Genomic DNA, 17,249 nt, shown 5'->3' on the forward strand with positions numbered 1-17,249 from the left:
ATCCTCTAAGGCAATCTTTTCGGATCTGATACCTCTCCTCATCTCTAAAGCGCACCCAGAACTGAATATACTATTTCACATGTGTTCCGACCACAGGAGAGCTAAGCTGGACTAGGAACTTCCCTTTTCCTTAGCTCTGTGCCTCTGCAGTCTAGGGACTACCCCCAGCCCCAGCGTTTTCACGTGGCTGTCTTAGCACCAGACCTCCCGTGTGTGGAATTAACATGACTATGGAGCTTCTTAAAACCTAGAAGAAGGTGGTATTGACAAGCAACGTCAAGCCACACAGTCACAGGAAGCAGACCCAGCCCTGTCCCCAGACAAGGCCATCTGCCTCAAGTCTTCCTTGCAGGGCCATCCTTGATGGGGGGGCCAGACATGTATCCCCATCTCCATCTCTGACCCAGCTCTGAAGTCTGACTTCTCTGCCAGGGTAAAGGAAAACCTGCCCATTTTGATGTAGGAGCCTCTGCTGCTGAGTCACTATTAGTCAGGCCACGCCTACAGTACTGACCGAGGAGAGACACATGACCACCTTCCCAGGAGGAGCCGGCTAAGCTCCCTGCGACCTATATTTCCGAGAGATATAAACCCACCACTAAGTCCATCAGCACGCCCCACGTCACACACACACTCAGAAGCTCCAGGCTCCCCACTGGCCCTCAGGAGAGAGGCCAGGAGGAAGGAAGGCTGCTGGCAGGAAGCAAGAGGGAGAACACAGCCTGAAGAAACAGGTTTACATGAATGGGGTGCACTAACCAGCCCTGAGCCCAGCTAAACACAGCCATCCAGAAGTGCTTTGTTAAGAAGGAAACACACTGTTGTGGAATGTCCACAATCCAGGGGCTCAAGCAGACAGGAAGCTCCCCTCAGGCCAACGACATCTGTGACCAGCTGGGGAAGCAGGTGACCCAGGCTCTCTGGACTCAAAACTGTAGAGTCCAAAAAACATTAATTTTTTCTTTTCTAACAACACACCAGTTATTTTAAAAGTTCCCACACACAGACTCAGTTCCTCTGACGAGGATGGCAAACAATGACTAAAATAAAAGCCTAAGCACTTCTTATTCAAAATTCCCAGAATTAAAAAAGAGGTGATGTTTTAAGATGGCATTTATGCCTCCAAAATTATTAAAGCTTAAAACTGCACTGAAATGTGAGACACCAGGGGGGTGCGCACAGAGAGGGAAGCAAACAGTGAAGTCTGGACCGAGGGCTATGTGGGAGTTCTTTGTGCTTATCTTAAAACTTTTGTCAGTTCAACATTATTTCAAACAAAATGTTTAAAAAATCGATTAAGAATTCCCACACATTTCAGAAGATGAGATCACAACCCAAAGAATTCAGCACTGTTCATAGTCTGAGCTACTTCATGGGCAAATGGAGCCCTTGGTTGTCCAGAAGCTGTGTAGATCGATGAGAGGTCTCACAAAAATGACCAGCCGGTACTTATTTCTAACTTCACGTCAGACTTCTGGAACAGAAGTTCCTGTTTCATCCGTTTTTCAACTGCCAACCCTCCTTCAGCCCTTGGACCTTCCTCCTTGCCCACAGCCCTCACATTTCCTCACCACACACACAAAAAATTAATAAATAAAAACAATCAAGACAAAAACAAAACCCAGACTAAAATAGTTCCATGTTGGTAAAACTGTAACATCTGGACCCAGACTGCCTGGGTTCAAATCCCAGCTCTATCACTTATGAGCTATGAGACCCAAGGGGCTGGTCACTTAACATCTGAGCCTAAATTTTCTCATCTGTGAAATGGGAATAACAATAATATCTACTGAAAAGGGTTGTTGGGATGATTAAATGAGTTCATCCATAGGAAGTACTTCCATCAGTGCCTCACATATGACAAATGCCATGTGTTTACTATAACAATACATCAGTATAATCATCGTCATCCTCATTTTTTCTTTGCAGACTGGTTCACGGGGGCAAAGAAACAACGGAGCAGGAGACAAAGTGCTCCTGGGGCTGAGAAAATGGGGACAGAGGCTGGGACAGCTGAGGCCCCAGAGGCAGCCAGAAGATGAAAGGCACCGTGGAAGTGAACGCAGGAAGTATATACCTGTGGGGGAGACATCCCTTAACGTATGAACCCTGCCAAAGCACAGGAGTGTCTGCAGCATGAAGGTGAAGGCAGCAGGCGGAGGTGGCTCAACCCAAGGACCATGGGAAGAGAGTGTGACAGGTCAGTGCTTGTTGCCAAACGGAGGGAGCAGGATGCCACCCCACAGCTGCCGGCCACCCTCAAGGAGGAGCAATGCAGCGACCCCTGGGCAGGATCAGGAGCCCTAGCCACTGGCAGCCTTCGCGCACACAGTAGATGACTGGGCCAGTCCCTACAGCCCAGGATTAGAGGGACAGGCAGGGAAACAAACCTCCAGGCAGAGCCGTTGATGAGTTGATACACCCATTCCAGTGGCTGACTGAACAGTGATTCATCGTCCTAGTGACAGTGTCACAGTTTGAAAAGTTCTTAACCCACCCCCCAGAAGCAGGTTAAAGGCTGGAATTAGCCCTTTCCTTGAAAAGGCAGAGCATTTGCTTCAGGTCCCACTCCACAAAGTAGAGCCAACAGGGATAACTGCTGGGCCCCATCTCAAAGTCTAGCCCAGGGCAAATGGGTTTTCCGGATAACTTAGTCATGGACCTTGCTGTGAACACACCCTCCTAACACAAATATTTGGCGATCTCTGAATACCCATCCTGGACAGCAGCCACAACCCAGGAGGCAAGCCACAAACTGGAGCTAGAACATCTATCTACAGGAGTATAGGCTTCCAAGACGCAGACAGGACCGAAAACCTGAGCAGGGGCTATCACAGTGCCCTCAGCGAGCTAGGGGCACAGCACTCACCGCAACCAGATAGGCAGGATGGGGTGGACGGCTCCCACCCCTCAGCTAGCAAAGGCAGTGGGTGGGGCTTAGGTACTATGTGAGAGAGGAGGGGATGGTGATTTCCCAGTTGAAGCCCTGCCTTATTTGCTTTCATTGCTGACAACCAACTACTCACAGGAGGCTATTAAATTGGATGGCCAGGATCCCTCGATTAGCCCTGGGGCTGCAAAACTAAAATTCCCACTGCCCCACAGGTGACAGCCACTCCCTAGAAGGCCTGGGCTTTGGGCGAGGTGGGTGAGGAGGCCAATGACTTAGGAGTTTTGACCCAAGAACTCTGCTGAATCTGCACTGAGGAGCAAACTCCAGGGGCCTTATGGAATGAAGGCCTTTATCCAACAGCTGCTGGGCCTCCCCCTTGCCCCTTTCCCCCTTCCCCAGTGAGCGTCCCTGAAGTCCTCCCATCCACCAGTTTCTCAGGCAGTAGGGTGTCTTCAGAAGTCCCCACCTTTCCACCCAGGAGTCCCTCTCCACATACATCTAAGATGACACCTCCCTGGGCTCAGGACACCAGTGCTTTGGGGCTTGGTTCCTGGAGGGAGCAGGACGCACCTGGGTTCCGCTGCCGTGCATGATGTTCTCCGGGGTGCCGTACACCTCAGACTCCATGTGAACATTCTGTTTTTTGTCGTGATTCACTTGCACCCGCAGAATTCGAAAGGAAGACCCACCAAGATCCAGGGCAATGAAATCTCCCTTTTCTGTTTAAGGAGACAATGGGTATCGCATCAGATTCAAGTTTTACCAGAAGGCCCCACACTCTGCAGTTTCTCCCAGCATCTGGCCATCCATCTCCCCCTGAGGACAGCACTGCCAGCCAGGAAGCAGGAGTCACGCACACCTCGCTGGTGTTCCCAGCCCACACCCAAGGACACCTCCGAGCAGTCGTTCTCACTCCTGACAACAGGGAACTGAAAGTACCGACTCAAGTACCAAGTCCCACCCCATCTTTCTCTAATTCCTTACCCTTGTCAAAAACAGCACTGCTCTTACACATTAAAAACAAAAATAGCACCTCATCCCAGAGAAACCCTACCTCTGAGGCCATCCTGCAACTTGGGTTCCCTCCATGTCAGCTCAGACACCAATTACAATGAGGCCAGAACTCCTTTTATTCCCCAGGGGCCTTTTTTTTCATTGTGTTGAAATATACATAAAATTTACCACTACAGCCGTTTTTAAGCGTCCAGTTCAGTGGCATTAAGTACACTCCCAATGTTCTGCAATCATCAATACTATCTATCTCCAAAACTTTTTTTTTTAAAGATTTTATTTATTTATTTTTAGAGAGGGAAGGGAGGGAGGGGGAGAGAGACAGAGAGAGAGAGAGAGAGAGAGAGAGAGAGAAACATCAATGTGCGGTTGCTGGAGGTCATGGCCTGCAACCCATGAATGTACCCTGGCTGGGAATCGAACCTGGGACACTTTGGTTCCCAGCCCGCGCTCAATCCACTGAGCTACGCCAGCCAGGTCTATCTCCAAAACTTTTTATCACCCCAAACAGAAACTCTATAACCATTCAGTGATAATTTCCCACTCCCCCTCCCTCTAGGCCCTGCCTGGTCACCTCTATTCTACTTTCTGTCTCTACAAATTTGCCTATTCTCGATATTTCACATAAGTGAAATCATACAGTATTTGTCCTCTGGTGTCTAGCTTATTTAATTTTGTATAAAATCTCAAAGGTTCGGGTGAAAAAGGAGAAGGGATTAGGCAAAAATAAAAATAAAATAAAATAAAATAAAATCTGCAAGTTTCATGCACGCTGGAGCACGTGCCAGTATTTCGCTCCCTTGGGGCTGAGCGGTACTTGACTGTGTGTGTGTATCACATTTGGTGTATCCATTCCTCTGTCGGTGGGCACTTGGGTGTTTCCACCAAGGGATGCTGTAAACAGAGTCCCTCTTGATCACATGAGAGCAAACTGGCCCGATATTGTCACGTGCCTCAGGATCGAGTGTGCAGTAGCTGGGGTGGGTCCCTGCAGGACAGAGGAAGACGACGGGACTGCATGCTGAGACCACCACACAGCACCCAGGGGGGTGGCCATCAGCGGGGCTCCAAACCATTAAGCTGCCATCAAACATTACCCTGTTTCTCATTAGTTATCCCCACACGTGCTCCCCCCAACATCAGTTAAAATCTGTTCATTTTACTTCTGATGCCAAGGTGACACTCCCACTGCCCCAATGCCCGTCAAGCCAGAGGTGACAGGCGTTCCTCGCATGCTGAGCCCCAGTGGTCCTCTGAGCCCTCAATCCTAAAGCAGTAAACACAGGCCTGCTTGGGACAGCTTGTTTTCCCAGGGAAACGTCTTTTTTTGTGAGCAGCATTATCAAGATATAATTCACACACCATACAATGCACCCACCTAAAGTGTACAGTTCAATGGTGTTTAGTATATTCACTTATGCAACCATTACCACAAACCAGTTTTAGAACATTTTCACCACCTCGAACAGCAATCCTGTGCCCTCTAACTCTCACCTCTCAGGTTCCTTATCCCCCATGATCCTAAGTAACCCCGAAACTGTCACCACTGATTTGCCTATTCTGGACTTTTCATATAAATGGGATCACATAATATGTGGCCCTTTGTGACAAAGTTCTTATACTTAGCAAAATATAAAATATATCTTTTTCTAGGAAATATGTTTAAGGTTCATCATATCATAGCATGTGTCATACTTCACTCTTTTTATGGCCAAATAATATTCCACTGTATGAATATACTTCATTTCATTTACCCGTTCGTCTGTTGATGGGCATCTAGGATGTTGACACCTTTTGACTATTATGATTAGTGCTGCTCTGAATATTTGTGCACAAGTTTTAGTGTGGACATTTATTTTTATTTCCCATGGGTACACAACCAGAAGTAGAATTGCTGTGTAAAATGTTTTCCAAAGCAGTTGCACCATTTTACATCCCACCAGTAACATACGAAGGTTCCCCTTTCTTCACATCCTCAACACTTGATATGATCCATATTATTTTGATTCCTATTTCTCTGATGACCAACGACAATGTGCGCCTTTTCATGTGCTTCCTGTCCATCGTGTACATTCTTTAAAGACATGTCTATTCATATCGCTGGTTTATTTTAAAAATTGGGTTGTCTTTTCGGTGATACGTTGTATGAGTTCTGCATGTTCCAGATACATGCCCCTATCAGATGTATGACTCACAAATCTTTTCTCCCATTCTGAGTTGTCTTTTCACTTTCTTGATGGTGACTTTTAAGGCATAAAAGTTTTTAATTTTGATGAAGTACAGTTTATTTTTTCTTTTGTTGTGTGTACTTTTGGTGTCGTTATCTAAGAATCTTTGCCAATCCAAGGTCACAGAGATTCGTACCTATGCTTCCTTGTGGAATTTTATAGCTTTAGGTCTCACATTTAGGTGTATGATTCATTCTAGGTTGATCTTTGTATAGGATAAGGTAGAGGTCCAACCTCATTCTTTTGCATGTCAACAGTTATCCCACCATCATTTGCTGAAAAGACTATCCTTTCCCTCACTGTAGTCTGTCACCCTTGTCAAAAATCAAGGGACCATAACCCTGACTGGTGTGGTTCAATTGCTTGGGCATCATCCCGCAAACTGAAAAGTCGCCAGTTCGATTCCCGGTCAGGGCACGTGCCTGGGTTGTGAATTCAGTCCCCAGTTGGGGTGCTTGCAAGAGGGAACCGATCAATGTTTCTCTCCCTTTCTTTCTCCCTCCCTTACCCTCTCTTTAAAATAAATAAATAAAATCTTTAAAAAAAAAACAGGTGACCGTAAATGTGTGGATTTCCTTCTGAACTCTCAACTCCCCCCCACCCCAGTTTCACTAAGATAAATCGCCAGCCTGCACCACCAGTTCTGACGGCTGTTCTCTGTCTCTCCTCGTGCCAGCACCACTGTCTGACTTCTGTGGCTCTACAGCAAATTCTGAAACCAGGAAGTAAAGGTCCTCCAACTGTTTTCTTCTCTTTGAAGATTATTTTGGCTCTTCTGGATCCCCTAAGCTCTTTCATTATTATTATTTTTAAGTAACAACTGGTTGTTAAAAAAACAAAGCGCTCTCTCTTAGAAAGCCAGCACGTCTTTGTATTTGACCCCACCGAGCTGTAAGCTCTGACGCACTGCTCCGTGTCTGGAACTTAAAATGGTGTTTGGCACACAGTAAGAGCTCCACAAATACTTGAACTAACAACGGTGTAAAGGAATAAAACAAGCCAAAGAACTCTTAACACCGATTATCACTGTTCTGATCCTCTCTCTCAAGTTCCTTGAGGGAAAGACAACTTAGGATTCTTTACACCTGCCTCTGACACCCAGGACAGTTCAATAATTGCTTGGCAGCTGCTTGATCACAGGGGTTGGGGGTTCATTCATTCATTCATTCAACTCTGGCACCCCGGGTTGTTGTTCACTAAGCAGGAAGCAGTTATGCCCCAGATAGGTTGGGTTTTTTTAAATAAGCACTTTATTGAGAAATAATTCACATATCACAAAATTCACCCATTTGAAAGTGTACAGTTTAATGGGTTTCAGTATGTATTTAGAGTTGTGCAACTATCACCGCTAATTTCAGAAAACTTTCACCAACCCAACCAAGAAACCTCATACCCGTTCGCAGTCACTCACATTTCCTCCCAACCCCGTTATCCAGCCACAGCCGCGAATGCACTGTCTGTCTCCACAGACTTCCCTGTCCTGGGCACTCGGGTCAACAGACGTACACAGCATGTGGTCCACCGGTGGCTGGCTCCTTCTGCCTACATTATTTTCAAGGTTCGTCTATGTCACAGCATGGATCAGTGCCTTGTTCTTTGTTATGGCTGAGCTATATACCACTGTATGACGCTGCTGGCTTTCAACTGCTTCTATGGTCCAGATGCAAGGAGCCAGGGGAGACTGCTGGGAAGCAGGTGCCACAGATTTGTGGGAAATACTACTACCAGGTTAAAAAACTGAATTTGGTATGAGGAGGCCCCTCCTAGGAGGACGTGTTACTGCAGTGTCAGAAACACTTTACATTACCATCTGCTGGCATTCAGTGAGCCTTTCTGTATTCCAGTCATTAAGTGCCTTTCCTTTGGACTTTCTCAACCCTATGAAGTAGGTACTGTTATGATCCCCATACTACAGATGTGCAAACACAGGCTGGGAGAAGTTGGGTAACTTAGACAGGCACACAACCAGTAAGCAGCTGAGCCAGAATTCAAATCCAAAGCCCATATTCAGAACCAATGGATAAATCTGCCTCCTGGACAGGCCATGGGACAGGGCACCCAGGATGGCACACCAGGAATGGCTACATTCCTTTTTGGGGGTCTTCAACACCCATGACTCCTTGCAGCTTTTGGTCTTGTTTTGCTTTGTCCTTTCAGTGAAGATAACCAAAACTCAGTCTGGTAAACAGCTGTAAACCACCTGTGCACAGGGACATACCGGAACACCTGCTCGAAGGTGTCAGTGTTGACACAGCAGGTAAGAGCTTCCAGCCCCGTGTGCAGGAAGAGGTCAGGTTTCAGGCAGCACCTTTACAGGACCCAGGCCAAAAGTTTTTCAAGCAGAGTAAGTGAAAACGACCTCAGCTTCCTATGATCCGGGAGGAACTTGGCCTTGGGTGCCTGGGGCCGGCCCACACTTCTGCAAGCTCTGCAAAGGCCCCTGCCTCGTCCCCACCTCCTGCCAGGGACTGTCCACCTCAGCTCTCTGCGGCTCCTTTTCTAAACAAGCACAGGTCAGTGGGGCCCTAAGGAGCTAGAGTCAGAAAAGGCAATCAGAAAAGGTGGCCTTGAGATGTCAGGGAACGCAAAACACTGGGCACTCCGCACACTGGAAGTGGGAAGCGATGACGTGGGGGCCCCTCCCCGAAGGCGGTTTACAGAGGGTCAGTGTCCAACCCAGCGCAGCTCCTGGTCCTTCCCTGAGAGGTGACCCACATTCCAAGGTGTGTCTGTGCTAAAAGAAATGGCAGTTGGCACCTCTTCTACATGTGATTACATTTGCAGTTCGGGAAACAGGGGACAAACATTAACTCGTTTTCTCAGTTTATGGATTGGGAAGCTCCAAACAAACCCGCTGAATGACCTGCTCCTGATCACACCTGAGGCAAGGCCAGGGCCCCTCCCTTTTCTTAGTTACTCGTACTCTCACAAACCCTGTAATGCTCGTTATTGTCTATGGGCGTATGTCCTGCTTTCCTCCATTGGGTGACATGCAACTTGAAAGGAGGGGCAACTTGACACACTTACCTCCCTCCCGCAGCACCGAGTCCTGCATGCAGCGGCCATCAGTTCGGGTTTGCTGCCAGTGCAGTGAGAATAGCCTGGGTTGGGGCGGGGTCTGCTCGGCCCTCTTCTCCGCCACGTAAACAAGGAATGATGTTGTGTGAGGGCAACAAGCTCCCCAGAGAATTTTGTTGGTTATCTAGAGCTCTAGAAAACTACCCTCCCGTTTCACATTTGAGGTTGGGGGTGGGGCTGACCCCCTGCTCTAGCTCCAGGGGACCAATGTGCGACCCAGGAGCACCCAGAGTCACCCATCTTGGCAGCAGGATGGATGGGTTCAGAGTGGGCACACGACCCATGTCAGACAATCACCACCGTCTCCAAGACAGCGGGATCGCCAGCTCTGAGGGGAGGCACCAGCAATGGCTGCCAGGCTGCCGCCACCAGGAGGGAGAGGTGGTCCCCGAAAGAAGCCAACAAAGAGGCTGAAAGACAAGACACAGGTAATTCCTGGATACAGAAGCCAACTTACAACTAGCTTTCCCAGTTACATGAACCTGGAATTTGGACCTCTTTTGCTTATACAAACTGGAGTTAGATTTCTTTCAGCTATAACCAGAAAGCTCCCAATTTCAATATTCTTCATTAGAGAATGAGTCCCCCAAATACCTGCCCTCCTAACAAGAGAGGGTCTATCATCCCATTTTACCTCGGATTGGTTCCCCAACTCAGAGCTGTTGTGTGCTGTCTACCCACAGCAGAGGCAGCAGAGCTGCCAGCCATGGGATCACCCACAGTCTATGGGATATCGGGGTGGGGTGAGACAGCCTGTCTTTGCTTCCCCCTTTACCTGCCACACCCTGCCCACAATATCACAGGGATGATGGTGAATTCTGAAAAATTCTGAATCTTTCCTCCAGGGTTAGATGTACACACTTAGGCCTGATGGGTGGGAGTCCTCTCACTGGCCCCATTGGTTGGGAAGGGCCAACCCAAAGAATTCTTAAAGTTATTCAATTACAAAGATGAAGAGGAGGGCCACAGCCCACCGTAACTCCACGGCGGTGTGCAGTTTCCAAAGCACTGTCGCCTGATCCTCTGGACAGCCTGAGGCAGGCAGGGCAAGGGTCATCATACCCATTTTACAGAGGAGGAAATGGAGGCTTAGAAAAGTGAGATGACTTCTACAAGGTCACACAGACAACGAGCAGCAGAGCCAGAGACTGATCCGGAGTTCTGGGCTTTTATTTATTTATTTTTTCGTTTCATTTCAGCCTCTTTTTGCAGCCGCAGGCATCCCTCCAACTTCCTCTTCAAATCTTTGGCCTCAACCTTCCCTTCCGCTGCCGGTGCCTCCTACTTGCGACTTCTTCCCACATGTCCCATTTCACTGCAGCCAGGAGAACTGGTTCTTCCAGAGAAGGCTCATTAAACAAAGCATCTGAAGGGCCCCGGCAACTCTCCACTTTCTAATGACAGCCATTATTATCAATAAATGACAGAAAACAAACACGGGGACAGATGTCTCTCTTGAGTTCAGGCCTGTGCTGGAATACGGGGCAAACAAAAACTCCACTCGCATGATTGCCTACCTTTGCCCTGCTCAATGGATTAATTCTGCACATGAGCTATGAAGGCTCTCCCTGCTGTCTGCAATCCAGATACTTGATGAGTAAAAAACAAAACAAAACTAGAACACTAGCCATTCAGAAGATTTCACAGATGGAAAGAACTTAAAGGTAATCCCACCATCTCTCCAGACAAGGAAACAGACAGAGAAAGATAAGTGACCAGCCCAAATGTTGTAGGAAAATAAAGGAAATACTTTCCTCCCTTTTGCTGAAAAGTAGCCCTATACACTTTAGGGGCTCAAAAAATTAACCGTGACCACAGCACAAATCAAATATTTTTAAACTTACCCTTTTGGATAGAGCGTGCTAGGAACCATGAAGCAGAAACAAAGAAATAACTCAAATCAATTTGCCCTCAAAAGCTTACAATATAATTGGTATTTGTCACAATCACCAACCGGCAGTGACAGAGGAATGCTGCGGATGGCTCGTCGAAACACAAGAAAAACATACACAGAGACAACCAGGTCCTGTGGGGAAGTAGGGACAGAACGGCCACTCTCTCTTGTGGGGAGCGCCATGGCCACCCTCCCTGGGGAAGAGCGCCCCTAAGGGAGAGCGCCTCAGTTCTCCCACCCAAGCAGGCTTTTATTGGGTTCGTTTGCATAAGAATTCAGGTAAAGCTCATTACTCATTGCCAGGAAGTAAGGATCAAACAATAGGTAACAAGGAAGTCTGAGGGCCTATTTTGAGTCAGGGTCAAAGAGCTGTAAAAAACTTTAAGGAACAAACTTACTTCTTCCTTGGACCCTTATCATTCAATTGAGAGCACTCTAAACAAAGCAGGTTACACAGGATTTTACAACTTCTTTCTTAGGCCTGATCACCTGGGGAACCTGCCCTTTCCAGCATAGGGCTGCACCACCCTCCATCATTGTTTCAGGCTTAGGTGGAGCAAAGGAAGTAAGGCAGCCAAGAGATTAGGAGATTTTCTCGCAGACAGTGAGGACTCAGGCTATGTCAAAGCCGAGGGGCGAGGGTCCATCACCCCCTTTTGCTGTAGCCCCCCCAAGTCCTTCCTTGGGAGCCTCCCACGTGATCATGCCTGTCTTAGGTCGTTCCCCCCTTGGGGAATCTTAGCTGTCAATGGCTAACTGACCAAGCATTGGGGGCCAGGCAGGGTGAAGTAAAAGGAGCAGAAGCGGTGCTCCTGCCAGGGAGATAAGCTTTTGTCTCCTTGGTGGCTATGGTCCAAGGTCACTCCCTCAGCCTTAGCATTGGCGGGGGTTACAGCTTCTGATACGGGGCAGGGCAGTTCCCAACAGGTATTTACAATATTCATTTTCAAAAAAGATTTTATTTATTTATTTAGAGAGACTGAAAGGAAAGGAAGAAGAGAAGGAAAGAAGGATCAATGTGCCGTTGACTCTTCTACACCCCCAGCTGGGGACCTGGCCCACAACCCAGGCACATGCCCTGGCCGGGAATAGAACCGATGACCTTTTGGTTCACAGGCTGGTACTCAATACACTGAGTCACACCAGCCAGGTAATAATATCCTTAAGGATAAATGAGAAGAGAGGGGAAAAAAGGAGAGGTTTTACAAATAAAACACAGAACACCAGGGTCTTCAGAAGAACACTGGGAAGCTTTGAAAAGAGACGTCTATTCAGCCCAGTCACCAGAGTAAAAGGTTTAAATATCTTCCTCTTTTACTTATTGTCCATTCCTTTCCTATTCCAAAAAGGGTATGCAGCAGCTAAAAGCCACTTTAAGGTTTAAAATATTTAACATATGGATTATTGAAGAGCAATTAAAAAATAACACTACCCATAAAAAATGTCCAAAGGCAAAAAAATTAATAAAAATGGGCTGATACATTTACAAAAAATCAGCAGATGTTCAGTCCATTAGGGTAAAGGTCAGCAGGAAAAGAAAGGTTTGTTTCTCCCTTTGACTTGGCGTCACGTCACCACTTAGGGACAGGAACATCTCCCCATGAGGCAAGCCCAATTTTTCCTTCAGTGGTTTGGGATCACCACCAATTCTGCTGCTGACTAATTACAGAGTTGAAGCAGTAATTAACATTTCAAAAAGGGAACAGCACCGGGGTTTACTATCAAAGAGACCGGCATTCTGACTACTCCAAGGGACCTCCTGGTTCCTGGCTGACAGTAACGCAGGGGAGGTGAAGGTGGAGGCCCTTCGGTCACACAGGGGCAGGGGCTGGACTTGGGTCGGGTATCAAAGGCCGTGGCTTCAATGTCAGTGTCAGTGGGGGGCTGCAGGGGCCACTCCAAGAGGAGTGCGGGCTCCAGGGCACCTAAATGGAACGCACCCATGAATGAACCCGCCCGTAGAAATCAGGAACAGCCACAGGGAAAAGGGCTATAGGGTGTGTTATAGTTGCATCGTGTCCCCCCAAAAAAGGTATGTGGCAGTCCTAACCCTCGGCACCTATAAATGTGACCTTATGTGGATCAAGTTAAGATGAGGTCATTAGTGCGCCTCTTAATCCAACTGGTATCCTAAGAGAAAAATGTCATGTGAAGACAGAGGCATGCAGGGAGAACACCACGTCCTGACGGGGGCAACCTGTGGAGATGCGGGGCACATCAAGAAACACTGAGACCACCACCAGAAGCCAGAAGAGGCAAGGAAGAGTATCTCAGAAAGAGCATGGCCCTGCTGACACCCTGGACTTGTATCTTCCAAAACTGTGAAACGGTGCATTCATGTTATTTAAAGCCACCAGTTTGTGATGCTTTCTACAGCAGCCCTGGAAACTAATACAGGGTGGAAAACACACTCAGTGGGGTGAGGGGAGGGCTGAGCAGGTGGGGGTGATGGGGAAGAGCACTGAGTGCAGGGGAGCAGACGCAGGCCCTGGCATGGGAGGGCGGGGCCGCGCACTTCAGAACTCGGGTTTCACTTCCTCCTCCCTCGCTCTCAATCCTGCTCTGCTCCCAAGAGGCCCAAGACATCCAGCCCCATCCACACTGGAGAAGAGGGAGACTCAAAAGAAGTCATGGGGCCCAGGCTCCCAGCTCCCGCTCCATAACCCTAGGACAACGATCCCCAGCCTGGCATAGTGCCACATCTGTCATCATGCCTCAGATACAGCTGATTGTGAGACACACCATTATGTTACATAAGAAAGACAAGATGCTGCCAATAATAATTATAACATGATTACGGTACAATACATTGCTGATTCCAAAGATATTCAAATAAAAAATTATCTCAAATTAGGTAAGATATGGGGGAAAAGATCAAACAAGTTCGGGGCAAGGCCGGTAAGCTAGGTTAAGCATGCTTCTTCCTTGTGGGACTGTCACAGCCTCTGTTGGTTGGTGTCTGTTACGAGTCCCTTCGACAGGGCTGCAGAAATGCTGATTTTCCCAGTGAGTCTGAGTTCTGAGCCTTGTTTGGAAGAGCAGCTGATGGGGGTAAACAGCTAGTTGACTAGTGTACTTGGGCCACACTCTGAGCCCCTCAACCTGGAAAGTTTGGGAAAGAGTAAGGAAGAGCACCCACTGGGGACATCCAGTCCTAGAACGGGGAGCAGCTGACGCAGGGGCAGGAGGAAAGGGATGTGTTAGCCCTAGGCAGTCACAGAGAATCAGGCGCCCCCAAAATATCAGGTACCCTTCTGAGCTCTTCCAAGTAAAGGGGGGGCACACCCACCTGCCTCCCCCACCCCCTTCCTCCTCTCTCAGCTGGCAGCAGGCACAGCCACACCTGTCCTACAGAACTGCAAGACTCCACTAGCTAATGCTGGGCATGCATGCCATCCAGGGCTGGGAAAAAGCCAGAGTGAGCTACAAAGCCAGCAACCTCAGAACAAAACCCAGGGCACACTACAGTCCAGTCACTCTGATATCCAGAATCTCCTCAGTAGTTATTACAACATGAAACTGCCAGTAACCAAGACCTGAAGGAAAACCAAAGGATGGAAGTGAGGCAGATTTTAAATAGTCAAGAACCATCAGAGATACAAATGCCAATGTGCGTGCACGAAGCACAGCCCACTGGTGGCCACAGAGCAAATAGAGCACATGCCTGTCCTTAGCATTGGAATCTTACCTGACTCATCAAGGCCGGCTGCGGGCACAGCAGGACTTTCTCACAAGCCCTGCCCTCGCCCGTCTTCCACGCACAGCAGCTGCAACAGCCGCAGACTTCCTGACATCCATTTCACAGGCCACACACCAGATGCCCCAAATCTCAGCTTTACTCAAGCCTCCAGAGCATGGAGTGAGGGCCATCCGCTCAGGGTGCGTACTCACAACCCCAGGAGAAACTTTTCTCCCTCTCTCGCATGCACCAGAACCCCAGCCGAGAGCACAGAACACAGCTCAGAACAAATCCCTGTCCAAGCTGGGGCAGACACAGCACCCACCCCTGCAAATTACTAACTGTGGGGTGGCTGGACGAACAGCCTCCTCCGAGCAGGCTAGTGAGCCTCCACTCTGCCAAGTGCAGGGACGGAGCCCCCAGCTCCCCACTGCGGGGCGGGGCATGGGCCACACAGACACACACCAACAGGGTAATTTCTTTTCTTCCGTTCTACCTCCCCTTGCCATTTCTCTGCTTTGGGGGCTACCTAGATTTAGCATCTATTAAATTTGTTCAGATGTGGACTTGAATCTCCCCTCTGAGGCTGAAACCTACCTGGTCACTACCAGGATTGCTACTTTTTTTGGTAGGGAGGCCTTGATACCCTGAAGGAGAGATTCTCCTAAAATGAACTCTTCACTGTTCTGGAGCCTTTCACGTTCTGGAGACATAAGCATCTCTAAGATCTTGCACAGCATCTGCAAGATCCATAAATACTACCTTTCCTTTTTTAAAAAAAGATTTTATTTATTCATTTTTAGAGAAAGGGGAGTGGGGGGAAAAGAGAAGGAGACAAACATTGATGTGTGAGAGAAACATCAATTGGTTGCTCCTCACACGTCCCCAGCCAGAGACCTGGTCCACAGCCCAGGCACATGCCCTGACTAGGAATCAAACCAGCGATCTTTCCGTTTGTGGGACAATGCCCAACCCACTGAGCCACAGCAGTCAGGGCAACATTATCCCTTCTTATCACAAGCAACTAGAGAGGACAATAAGGGCAGGTCAGCCTTGTCCAACCATGGTATCCCTAGTGCCTGACACATGTTAGATGCTCAGCAGACTTATGTTGGATGAATGGATCGATGATGGATGGATTGAGGATGGATGGATGGATGGATGGATGGATGGGAGAATGGACAGGAGAACAGATGGATGAAACAGTAAGTGAATGAACGAGTGAGTGGATGAGTGAGTGAAGAAGTGAATGAAAGTTGGAAGGATGTCTCCACAGAACATTCAGCCTATGGAGCCATCTCTGGATGAGAGACTCACCTGAACCATCAGGAATGGACCTCACAAACGTTGGCAACATCTTGACTGTGGCTGTTGGGTTAAAATCCCGGGAAAGACCGTTCTTCATCTCCTTCTGGAAACGAGCCATTATATCTATCAGAGTTTCGTCGGAGAGCCGCATGGCATAGAGATACTTGTCGATCTGGGGGAAGGATGAGAAGGAAGGAGTGTGAGGAAGATCATTTCAGTTCAAGTTCAGCTGGGGAAGGACAGAGCAGATGAGGTTCCCACTTGCCAAAGACCATCCGGCTCCAGCGGGCACTTTCCCACCTATGCTGGCACGTCACAAGATGGGAAGTCATGCAAATGCCATCAACCATGTCACTCTGAGCATGCTTGCAAATGCTCTGAGCCCTAATTCCTCCCCTATAAAATGAGCCAAATATCTCCAAGGACCCTTTCAAGCCTCAAATGTTACATGGAAGCTGCCCTTTGATCCCCAAGGACATGCCAGAGGCACCTTAAGCTTCCACACAACTCCTTCCCTCTATGACAAGTGGCTGGCTCACCGTCACATGAATGACAGCGCTACAGAGGTTAAGAATGAGAGCTCCAGGGTCAGCAACCTGGGGTTCAAATCCCAGCCCCATTACTTAACAGGTATGTAAACTTCAGCTTCCTCAACTGAAAAACCAAGATGATTAGTAAGACCTAACTCACAGAATGCTATATGATTAAATGCGATGGAGAAGTACTAAGGACACAGAAAGTACTTGATAGACATCAGCCTACTAACATGAGACAGTGGGCTGATGGGTTTCCTTGGGTGTGATTTCTAGGTAGGTAGAAATAGAAGCCAAATGGCTAGAGCCCTTCAGAACACGGGGCAACAGGACTAGAGCAGAGACCTTAACTTCACCATCCCCAGAAGGTTTGGAGATAGCCCCCAAGCGCCCACACCCTTGTACCAGGGCCAATGTGACCAAGCTTCCAAGTCACACAATGTATTGACTTAACCTGCTCCTCCTCCTGGGCCCCCCTTCTCCTCAAGTGCCCAGGCTCCTAATCTCAGGCCCCCTGGGTTGTCATGGGTTGTTCTTCCTTCATAGTATCTTTCCATTCATCCTCTCAGAAAGTATTTATTTGGCTCATACTATGGGACTGGCTCTGGGCTACATACCCGTCCTC

At 48.3% G+C, this 17,249-nt stretch overlaps 1 protein-coding gene across 1 annotated transcript in view; it reads right to left on the bottom strand.

Moving 5' to 3' along the window:
* HK1 (hexokinase 1) overlaps positions 1-17,249 on the bottom strand; it is a 61,514-nt gene that overhangs the window by 26,813 nt on the left and 17,452 nt on the right. Inside the window, exons 2-3 of the mRNA XM_045842025.1 lie at positions 16,101-16,263; positions 3,464-3,612 (exon numbers count right to left, since the gene is read on the bottom strand). Of these exons, the coding sequence (XP_045697981.1) occupies positions 3,464-3,612; positions 16,101-16,263 (312 nt within the window). The remainder of the gene's footprint in view (positions 1-3,463; positions 3,613-16,100; positions 16,264-17,249) is intronic.

This window comes from Phyllostomus hastatus, unplaced genomic scaffold (assembly GCF_019186645.2).
Source record: "Phyllostomus hastatus isolate PE091 unplaced genomic scaffold, TTU_PhHast_1.1 phas_contig_38, whole genome shotgun sequence".
Classification (NCBI taxonomy): Eukaryota; Metazoa; Chordata; class Mammalia; order Chiroptera; family Phyllostomidae; genus Phyllostomus; species Phyllostomus hastatus.